This window comes from Xenopus tropicalis, chromosome 1 (genome assembly GCF_000004195.4).
Source record: "Xenopus tropicalis strain Nigerian chromosome 1, UCB_Xtro_10.0, whole genome shotgun sequence".
Taxonomy (NCBI): domain Eukaryota; kingdom Metazoa; phylum Chordata; class Amphibia; order Anura; family Pipidae; genus Xenopus; species Xenopus tropicalis.
This window is the reverse complement of record NC_030677.2, coordinates 83,887,968-83,900,004: the sequence shown is the minus strand read 5'-3', so window position 1 is coordinate 83,900,004 and position 12,037 is coordinate 83,887,968. Positions and strand designations below refer to the sequence as shown.

General features: G+C 36.2%; 1 protein-coding gene across 6 annotated transcripts in view; it reads left to right on the top strand.

The window, feature by feature from the left end:
- Nucleotides 1-12,037, top strand: part of rbpms (RNA binding protein with multiple splicing) — a 135,800-nt gene that overhangs the window by 64,274 nt on the left and 59,489 nt on the right. For all 6 annotated transcript variants that reach the window (XR_004221349.1, NM_001171852.1, XM_031897024.1 and 3 more), the window contains 1 exon segment: nucleotides 11,418-11,568. Coding sequence is in view for 5 of the 6 variants with exons in the window: in NM_001171852.1 (NP_001165323.1) it covers nucleotides 11,418-11,568 (151 nt within the window). In the remaining variant the exon portion in view is untranslated.

Sequence of the window (12,037 nt, the reverse complement as noted above, 5' to 3'; positions counted from 1 at the left end):
GGTTTATTTAATGTTAATTTTTTTTTTTTTTAACAGACTTAAGGTATGCTGATCCAAATTACAGAAAGACCTGTAATCTGGAACACGCAACCCAATGTCTTGAACATTCTAGATAATGGATCCCATAACTGTACCATTATGGAGCTTAAAAAGAGATATGCATTATAATCGTATATTAGCAAACCATATATATAAGCAAAACTTAATTAAACATAATGGAACAGCAAAAGTGACTTTTGGTACACTAACTTGTCATCTCTCAGACCGTAGGAACTGACTAAATATATATCCAAATGGTGACCATCAATCTCTGTGGAATTAGAATTCCTTACATTGTCCCAAGGATGTTGAAAGCATATAGATACTGCACCCCAGAGACTTAGGTACCTTTGTTATAATATTTTTAACAAAGTACAGGTGTGGGATCTATCATCCAGTAATTTAACATTTTCTGGCTATGGGGTCTTTCCTTAAAGGAGAAGGAAAGGCTAAGTCCCTTGGGGGTGCCAAAATGTTAGGCACCCCCAAGTGACTTTAATCGCTTACCTTGTACCCCGGGCTGGTGCTCCTGTTAGGAGAAAACAGCACCATCCCGGGGTGCCTGCCCCCTTCCTTTTTCTTGGCCGGCACATGCGCAGTAGAGTGAAAAGCCAACTTTCTTGTTCAAGTTCAGCTTTTCACTCTAATGCGCATTCGCGCACGGGCAAAACAGGAAGAGGAAGATTTAAGTCACTTGGGGGTGCCTAACATTTTGGCACCCCCAAGTGACTTAGCCTTTCCTTCTTTAATGAGTACAATACTTTCCAACGGTTATGAAAACATCACATGGATTTATGCCAGTCTACATGGTATGGTCTAAGTATTACAGAAACAAAGCAAATCATATTAAATGAAATTTTGCTTCAGATTACAGGTTTCTGGATAATAGAGCCCATGCCTGATTTTCAGGTGAATTATTAGGTACTCTTTAGCCTGATAACTGTACAGTCATCTTGCTAATGCAAAGCAAATATTGCCTCATACAGTAGTTGATTAATTCTATCTATTTCAATAGACAAGTTCTTTGGGCCAGGTTAGTTTTGGCAACTGCTCGTGTCTTATGAACATATCATCGCAATGTCAGTTTGTTACAGAATCTGGTCTTACAAATATCACTTACTCTCCTGGAAGACAGGAATTATGGTTTTGGCCAACATTCCTGCACACAATTGCTTGCAGGTGTTTTTCTTGCGTCAGCAACATTAGATGAATTTTCAAAAGAAGAAAATCAAAGGTGTGTTGTGAAAGGCCTTATAATATGGGTCATTTTTCACTTAACGCATTGGTTGAATGTTTTGATGGATTTGTGGTCTGTAATGATTTATAGTATATTAAACTAGGCAAAACACTGTATTTATAAAGGTAGAGCTTAACTTACTTGTGTTTGTATAAATAACAGATTTATTTTCAGTTGATATGTAATGGTTTAATTAGTGGAGTACGCCATATTTGCCTTTAATATTTCTTCAAGGCAAAAGTAGGAAACAAATGTCATAGCATAAGGAATACACAGAATAATTTTTCAATAGATATTTTTTTACATAGGAGAGGGAACATATATATATTGTGTACTTCTTCTCTCCATAAATACTGTAACAAAGCAATCTTTTGTGACCACTTGTGGTGCTGTTATAAATAAAGTATATCATGAGGGCCTCAGATCATATCACACCAATATATATGTGGCCACGTTGCACAGTTCATGAATGTGGCCCCTTTATAAACCATATTCTGCTGTAATAGCTGGGACGTCTTATGCCACACCCCTGATCTTCTAAGGCCACTTACTATTACAGCTAGCCACACCCCAGATCTGAACCAACTGTCCACTCTTTCCCACTTCTTTGTATATATATATATATATATAATATAACACCCTAATTTAAAAAATGTTAATTAGAGCTGTCTAAGTGAAGTCACACAGGCAAAATGCAGCCCCCCAGGTTTTTTTGACATTTGTCAAAATGTAAAATTCTGTATTTTTATAAAATGTTGAATAGTGTTTAAAAATGTACCCAGGCATTATATAGGTACTTGTTACTTGTGTGCCTCTTTGACTTATATATATAGCCATAGGAAAGCTCTCTACTTTTTTACTTATGGGTTTGGATCTACATTGTTTTTCAGTAAACTGTACTGCAGAGATAATTTTGTAATGGGATTTGCTTTAAAGGATCAATATAGATTTTAAACAGATTTATTTTTAAAAATCAATCTTAGAAACTCGTTCCTTTTTAATGATTGGCTCTTTCACTGTTGACTACTGTCTACCCACTCTTTTGACTTAATAGTGTCTTTGCCTGCAACTTTGCCTCTGTTTTGGTGCGTCAAGAGCAAAAAGATCAAACATTTTTTCATGCATTTTTAGACAGCAAATCTCCAACCTCTTTGTGGCCAGCCTGTAGATTTAACACAATGTTCCCAAATGCTTCTTTGATAATTATCTTGTTTCTGTAATAGGGCCATGGCATTTCTAAAATAAACAAGCTTGCATTTTGTTTATGATGTCAACGTTAATGGAAAATAGTTTGCCTTAAAGCACTAGATGTGTTTTCATTTCAGATTATCTTTCTTTTAAGATGTTTGCACAGTTTATAGCTAAAACAGACTTTACTGTTAGGATGAAATTGTGCACACTAGAGCATACCTTGTAAGTACATGTATCTGATCGTACTACAAACATTCCATGCCTGTGCCAGACCTATCGCTGAAAAGTCAATGGATGTGCTTTTATGGAATGTTTCTACAAACATCTTGTACCTGTCTCTTCTCATCCTACCCACAGGCCTTCCTTTCCCATTAACCTCTAAATCCCATATGTTTATCTCTGCAGTCTGTTGTTAATGGCGAGTTAAAAAGAAGTACATATGTATATCAGAAACAGAGCTACAAAACCAATACGAGTTAACAAATCAGTTGGCAGTGCAAAGAAGTTTTATAAAAATGCCTGGAATGAGATAAGGGGAAATGTGTGTACCTAATAAGAAACACATCCTGCTGTTGTTACATTGTTGTTTGTTGGAAGGTGTACTCCCATTCGGGATTCAAACTCGTGTTTTGATAAATTGGCCCCCTTGTGTTTAAAAAGACTTAAATGAATTAAACAATAAATATGGATAAACCTTTGTGTTTAACATGCCTTTTTTCTGCACGACCAGTGGAAGAAGAGTTAATTAGCTCTTCCCTCTTTTTCACTAGAACTGTGTTATCATAAATAATCAATAAGGTAAACAAAAAAAAAAAATTACTAGGAGGTAAAAAGTACTTGCTCTGACTCCACTGCTGCACTATGCTCAAGGCCTGATATTTTAATTTCTCTTACAATTTTATTTCTAAGGCTAATGCATGCACATGTAGGAGGCGTAGGGCGGAATTTTCAGCAAGCGCTTTTCCGCTTGCCGAAAATATCCGCCCTACGCCTCGTGTGGCATTAGCCTTACTGTTTTATTCTTTTTTTTGGCCCCATAAAGCAGTATAATTGACCAATCAATCTATTGTGTAGTACTGATAGGACAGTAATTAAAACCTGGTTGACCAATGCACTATGTATATGCAAAATCAAAACAGTGTGACAGTATGGAATTTAAGCTTGATAATTGGGGTGACTGTTGATGACTGTCACAGCTTACTTGAATAAGTTTGTTTTGGTTGTGCTCTAAGTATAATACCATATTACACTTATGTCTGTTGGAAAGCTCCTTAAATTGGTGTACAGCAGGGGTCCCCAAACACGAAATGAAAGAAATTCCAAGGGGTTGACTAATAAAAGCTGTGATTGGTTATTTACTAGCCCAATGTGGACTGGCAGATTACAGGAGGCTCTCTTTGTGCCTCCAAAACTTGCCTCCAATCAGACATTCAAAAATGAACACCAACATCCATGGAGTTGGTGAGCAACATGTTGCTCACAAGCCACTGGCTCGGGATCACTGATGTAAAGGATTGACAGTGAAGATGTAACATAGTAACATAGTAAGTTAGGTTGAAAAAAGACATGCGTCCATCACGTTCAACCATAGTGCCTATATATAACCTGCCTAACTTCTAGTTGATCCAGAGGAAGGAAAAATACCCCATCTGAAGCCTCTCTAATTTGCCGCAGAGGGGAAAAAATTCCTTCCTGACGAGATGGCAATCGGACCAGTCCCTGGATCAACTTGTACTAAGAGCTATCTCCCATAACCCTGTATTCCCTCACTTGCTAAGAATCCATCCAGCCCCTTCTTAAAGCTATATAATGTATCAGCCAGTACGACTGATTCGGGGAGGGAATTCCACAACTTCACATCTCTCACAGTAAAAAAACCTTTCCGAATATTTAAATGGAACCTCCCTTCTTCTAAATGGAGTGGGTGCCCTTGTGTCCGTTGGAAGGACCTACTGGTAAATAAAACATTAGAGAGGTTATTATATGATCCCCTTATATATTTATACATAGTTATCATGTCACCTCTTAAGCGCCTCTGTCTTTATTTATAGACTTTACACAGTATGAGTTTAAGTTATTATATCCCCAGGCTCAGTGCTAAATCTGTGCATTTTTGCGCTTTTTGTCCCACCTGCTGACTAAAGATGTATGAGACGAATTGGGGCATTTGCAACTGCTGCCTGTGCTCCTTTCCCAGGTCAAGTGTGAGGGACACAGGGTAGCAAATTGAGTGATGTCACCCTACCCAGCAAACTGAGAGAAGGAAACTAAACTTGTGTTGCACAATGAGTTATGAGAAAATGCACTAATAACATGATCGCTTGGATTACATTTGAACCAAATCAAAACATTCTAGGATGTGGCCTTATGAGAATCTGTCTGGTTAAAAAAGACAGGTTGCCATTTCATGTTGCAATTACATTCCTTATTCTAAACCCACCTCCCAGCAATCTATTGTTACCGCTTGTATTGTTTATTAGTTCCTTTGTATGTAAATCTGTATGTTCTATGTATGCACCCATTTATTGCCCAGAATATGTTGGTGCTTAAAGAATATGTTAATATATATATATATATATATATATATATATATATATATATATATATATATATATATATATATATATATATATATATAGCGAAAGGTCCCGATGGGGACCGAAACGTAACGTTGGCTGTTCATGCGTTTTTAATACACAATTGATTGTTTTTGGAATATAACTCGGTGTTGCTGGTCTTTTTTGGATATATATATATATAAAATAAGTGAAAAAATATATGAAAAAATAGTTGATGTTATGTTAGCAATGAAAAGTACTGTAGTTACATAGGGTTGAAAAAAGTCCATCAAGTTCAACCCTTCCAAGTAAACCCAGCACACACAAACCTATACTAACCAATCTATACACTCACATACATAAACTATATATATACAACCATTAATACTATGGGGCTGATTTACTAACCCACGAATCCGACCCGAATTGGAAAAGTTCCGACTTGAAAACGAACATTTTGCGACTTTTTCGTATGTTTTGCGATTTTTTTGGCGTCTTTACGAATTTTTCGTTACCAATACGATTTTTGCGTAAAAACGCGAGTTTTTCGTAGCCTTTACGAAAGTTGCGTAAAATCTTGCGATTTTTCCGTAGCGTTAAAACTTACGCGAAAAGTTGCGCCTTTTTCGTAGCGTTAAAACTTAAAAGGTGCGAAGTTTCGCGTAAGTTTTAACGCTACGAAAAAAGTGCAACTTTTTGCGCAAGTTTTAACGCTACGAAAAATCACAAGATTTTACGCAACTTTCGTAATGGCTACGAAAAACTCGCGTTTTTACGCAAAAATCGTATTGGTAACGAAAAATTCGTAAAGACGCCGAAAAAATCGCAAAAAATACGAAAAAATCGCAAAATACCGATCTTTACGAAAAAAACGCAATCGGACTCATTTCGACCCGTTTGTGGGTTAGTAAATCAGCCCCTAACTGTAGATATTAGTATCGCAATAGCCTCGGATATTCTGCTTGTTTAAGAACTCATCCATGCCCCTCTTAAAGGCATTAACAGAATCTGCCATTACAACATCACTAGAATGGTCATTCCACAACCTCACTGCCCTCACCGTGAAAAACCACCTACGCTGCTTCAAATGGAAGCTCTGTTGGGTAAACTTAAAAACTGATTAAAGCCTAGTCAGTCAGATCTTGGAATATATAAAAAATATACTGTATATACATAATTTGTGAGCATTACATAGAAGGGCTGATTCACTAAAGGTCGATAAGTGTTATCGCACTTTTTTTGCGTTAAAATTGACGTGAAAAAAACGCACGATTCACTAAAGTATTATCGTGTGCGTTAAGTCGCTTATCACATGCATTAAATTTTGCGCTACCGCATGCGTTAATTTTAATGCATTGCGTTAATTTGCCCGCAGAAATAATACTAACGCATGATTCACAAACACTTAGACGCGTTAAATATCGCGAAAAATAACACCTACTTGAGGCAGGAGGTAATTATAGGAAAGTACAGTTAATGAGCTTTTGGCAATAAAATATGGACTTTGCAGTGTTATTTATTCAAGTCTGTGTTGGCCCTAGAGTGATGCAGCCTCCAGTTTGCAGGGAAATTATCATTTTCTTAAAAGTAGTTTTATGAAAGTAATGGCGTGTATGGCTAATATGGCGTGCGTTTTTTCGCACGCGGAGACTATTTGTGCGAGATGCGTTCATTAGTGCTCGTTCCGCCAAATACCGCACGAAAATAGTCTCCACGACTTAAATAACGCAAGCAGCATTGCGTCTAAATTAATGCAAGTTGTTATTTTAGTGAATCGTGCGTTAAGACGCGAAAAATTAGACGCATGCTATAAATAGCGCTCGAAATATTGACCTTTAGTGAATCAACCCTGTATTCTTTGTAAAATGTATTTAGTGTTATAAAGTTAGTTTTAGTGGTCACTTTTTCTCAAAAAGTTTTGTTTCTAGAACATCTTGTGATTCTTGAATGTATGTGTTTTTGACATCTGCATTGCATTGTCTAATTGAGTGCAGTGTATATATTTATATGATCAGGTTTTGTATGTATGTGTTTTGTTAACCTCTCTGTGAAGACATCTCTGTGTGATTTTGTTTTGTTTTGTTGCTGTCCTTCATAACCAATGTCGCTTTTATATTTTGACCAGCAAACAACCTCCCTAAGCTTTAATCTCTCAGGATGTTAGGTCTGAAATGTTCCACCGGTGCCCTATTGTGAGTGATGGTCTCACAGTGCATCATGGGTTGTAGCCTTTATTCATAGCACATGCCAGGGTCAATGATTGGACATAGCAGGGGCCAAACCTGTGTGTAAAAGGTCTGCATCAAAGGCCTGATGTGTGCTGTGTCACTTGACAGGGTTAATAGAATAATGTCTGGCTGTAATTAATAGACAGTGCTGTAGTTTGTCACCTAGGCATATTCCTACTGGGATATGTCTATGTTATATGAAATTGTTGTTATAATTGGTAACTGCATGATAGCATAACTGCAGTGGTCCGACATACCATGAATCTGCAACAGACAGCTTTCTATCTCTTTCACTTGTTTGTTGAGGGACATACAGTGTAAATTATGCCATGAATGCAACATACTATGCTGTACATGTGTTCCTCTCTAATACAGTGTACGTTCATTGTGCAAATGTTTGGATCTTGTTGTGCTTAAAAAAAAACCTAAGGGCTCTTACACACAGATGTTTTAATATGCATTTCCTTGCCGTGGTGCATGTGTTAGAAAATCAAACATTTCAGACCTTGTAAGTGTTGTAAATCTTATTAAGATCTACAATACTAGTAGACTAGTACTTCTGTGTCTGCACCTTGCGATCTTCCTATCAATGTGGGAAAAAGGTAACGGTAGCAGAAATGGTGTTTTTTGTGGCTGTCTTTCTCACTTTAGAATTTAAAAATATATTTTCTGTGCCTGGACCATACATCTAGCTGACCCTATCCAAAGGTGATTCAGCATACATTAAAAAAAAATTGTAGAGGTATAGGGTCTCTAGACTTGTTATTCCCACCAAGTACTATACACCCCCCCCCCAGACTTAACAGATACTAGAGAATATGGGATAACATACTGGAATATCATAATGCATCAGGTCAAGTAATATTTTTAACTTACTGGCACATGCCTGTCAATAATGCTATGGTAGTTAGTTAAACCAGTTTCCTATGTCCCATAGAATTTTTTAGACCGTACCACTCCGCACTCCACACACTGTTTATCTGGCCACAAACACAAACTGACCACCACCATAAAAAAGCAAAAGATGGCTGATATGTCAATGAACTAGTTATAAATAGTTAGCTTGAACTTTGAAAATATCAAAGGAACAACTGTGAATAATGTTAACTTATAAGGTTTATATATCCTGTATGTTGCCCAAGTGGAGATTTGTGCATAAAATAAACTCTCTAAAAAGTCATGACCCTGAGATTATTGCATTACAATTTTTCAATTATAGGAAATTCAGCCACTGCCAAATAGGCATTTTAAAGAGGTTTTTTAAAGATATAAAATTGAAATAGTTTGTCAGCTCAAGCTAAACCTTATCATAGTGACATTCTGGAAAGAACTGCAGTATCCAGTAAATAATCTCAGTAAATGTAACTTTGGAATGAGCTTTTTATATCCCTTTGAAATATTAAAATAGTTCTTTATTGGTGAATGCCAGAGAATAAGCACATATTACAGCAAAGTGGAATATAAGCTTCCTAATATGGTGCGCTGTTGCTTAAAGATGATAAAGACTGGTATCTATGCTAAGCCCTGCCAAACAAGTGAAGTCCTTTAATTTCAGTTGAGTTTTTAAAGATGTTAGGGCAATAGTGATGTAAGGAATATTAGATACAACATATAATATAAAGATATTAAAAGTCAAAGTGGAAGTCCCTGAGTTTGCATTAATATTTTTTATACAGGTAAATATAATCCTAATATTCCCAATATAAAATCCTAACATTTTGCAATGGGGGTTAGCTGTAAAACACAAATTCCAGTGATGTCACTAAGCTAAGCACCAATTATATATATATATTACAGGGGATCAGAAAAATGTGTAAAATCTGTGAAATTGCAAAATCAGGGAAATGCAGTGTGTATTGTTATTGATGGAACCAATAATAATTCATACTGAAAAAAAACTGTAAAATGTGGGAAAACTTTATATATGGGGATGTGGTTTTACTGTATTCATGTGCTTAATCATCTTCACTTTCATCATAACCATACATCCTTATTTAGGGATTGAGGAGTCAGCTAGTTCCTGTAAGTTCAAAGTAACAGACAAAGCTTTGGACTCTGCTAGTGGCTACTGCTACTGTAGATCCTTAGAGGAGTAGGATGTTACTAGGTTCCCAGAGAACTGGGCACAGACCTTGCTTTTCAAGATGGAACAGGTAATCCCCTCTAAACTACTTAGTTATACCTAGTGCCTATGAATGTTTATGCATAAAAGTACAGTCACTGCAAAACCAAAAAAAAAGTGGTTGTGTTTTTTATGGATAATTACAGAGGAATACATTTATTAAGATCCTCTGAATAAAAATGGGGCTTATATCCTTTCCTAAGAGCATATGCTCTAACTCTTTGTCTAAGTGACTATTATGTATATCGTGCTTGATTTGGCATAGTTGTATAAGCATTACATTACATTTTAAATACTACAGTTTGATCAGTATTGGTAAACCTGTAATAAACAAACCTTTAATAATTTTTAGTTACAGAGTTGACTATTGGTTCTTCTATACTATCTTCACAAATCTGTGGTCGCCTTATTAGGGTATACAAGACTGGTGGGCAGGAGTGTGCCAAAACAAAGCATAGAGGGTCAACTTGGCTAATTCCTCTGGCAAATTCATACCTGTCTGTTGTAGTGTGTATATACTGTATAGTGGATAATGTACCCCCTATTGTAATTTATTAAAATATTAGAAGTCACTGAGGAGTTACAAGACCATATAAAAACATGAGGCCTCAGGCAGAGTGCTTTTATCCGGGTCACACCAACCTTTTTTATTCTCCACCTATGTTTTACAGATATATGTAAATACATTTATAAATGCTAGATAGAAACAGTGTGAGGGCCAAGGTCAAAAAGTTGTGTTAACTATGTACAAATAATCAGGAAAAAATTTAAAATTGCCCTTAATGTATAGATAGATGGCCGTTCATGCTCTGTTATTGTCTACTGAGCAGCTTGTTGTCCCATGCCTGGTGCCAGAATTATGGTCATTATTATCCACGGCCGATTGGGACTTTTTTTGTCAGTTGATAATGCTGAAACCCACCTTGGGTGAGGACCACCCTAGACAGCGCTGCATGGGCCTCTTATGATCTGACTATAGGGTCATCTAGATTTGTCTCACAGCTTTGGTGGTGAAATCCTGCACTGACCTGAATGATTGCACTGATGTTTATTATAATGACTGCATGGTAGTTGCAATTTAATCTGTGAAAGTTACAGAACATCAGTATAAAATTACTTTTTCTAAAGTAGCTCTAGGCAGCTTTAACTTTCAGGCTTTACCAATTTTTTTGCATGTTTTTAATATAAGAATAAAATGGCATTTACTTGTTGTCTCTTTAAAGTTATTTATGTATTTCTCCTGCAATAATTGGCTAAACAGTACATTTCCAGCTATGTTTTCCTAATTTCTCTGTATCCCCTTATAAGGTATTATTTAGTAAATGTGCCTCAAGGTCCATTAAGAACAGTTTCTTATTGTTGCTGTAATTAAATTGTTCCCACAAGTCTAAGACTTGTTTGAGCTATTCTTTAATATGTAAGCCTCTAAACAGATTTCCAAGAAAGGGTAAGAGTTTTATTATTTATTGTTTTGTTTAATTAGTGCAGCCAAGATGCAGTGTATAAATCTGTAGACGAGACATGCAGGGATCCTTGAATTGAAAAATCTATACATTTATGCCTAGAAGTATCACATGAAACACAGAGTATAACCTAAACTGACAAAGGGTAAAGTCCCAGAATGTGTTCAATGTCAAGAAAATGTTCATTTACTACTTCTGTAAGTGTAACACATATAAACACACATTACAATAAGTTGAAATCAGAATTTCATTTATTTTAGAACAGTGTTTTACTTCAGCCCAAACTTAAGTCATTTCTTTTCTACCTCTGCCATTTTCAATTCTCTTTCCATCCCTCTCCTCATCTACTGTACCTCTTCCCACTCAACTGCAAGTTGCATCCATTTAACAGCATTTCACTAACCAATTTACACCTGATTGCAGCTGGCAATAATAAATCAATGTAAATACTAATTATAAACAGGGTATGCTCTTCTATAAAGTGTTTTCATTTGCAATGATGTCTTGTTTATCATGCTCTGATCAATGTACAACATTCTGTTTGGAGTAAAAAATGTTTTACTATTTGTTGTTTTTTAGGGAATCAGATTTGATCCAGAAATTCCTCAGACGCTACGCCTTGAGTTTGCAAAGGCAAACACAAAGATGGCCAAGAGCAAGCTTGTAGGCACCCCAAATCCCAGCACACCTCAGCTGAACAGCGTACCTCAGTTTATCTCTAGGGACCAGTGTAAGTGTTTATACTCTGAAATACTTTGTAATTGATCACTTGCAGCCATTAATATCACTGTAGTATCATGTACAGTTCCATGAAGGCAAGTTCCATATCACATGTAAAGGATGAAATATTGATGAAGATTGAAAAGAGAAAGATTAATGTGAGGGTTAATGAAAGGGAATGCTATGCAGGAATTATGAACAAAAATAAGAAAGACAAAGGAACAGTATGCAGAATGGATTGAATCTCACATTTAAAATAGATTCACGGTTGAAGGAAATGTCTCCATTTTAAATCAACATTTCTACTAGTAAAACTATTTAAAAGGCTATAGGAACATATAAATATTGTGGGTCTGGTCCATTGCTCTTGTATAAAGGCCTATATTCCATTCTGGTTACACAGTGTGTTAACGGAAGTCTATTCATTGTTGTACCTTTCACCTTCTTGCTCTAGTAACATCTGATGAAGAGATTAATAA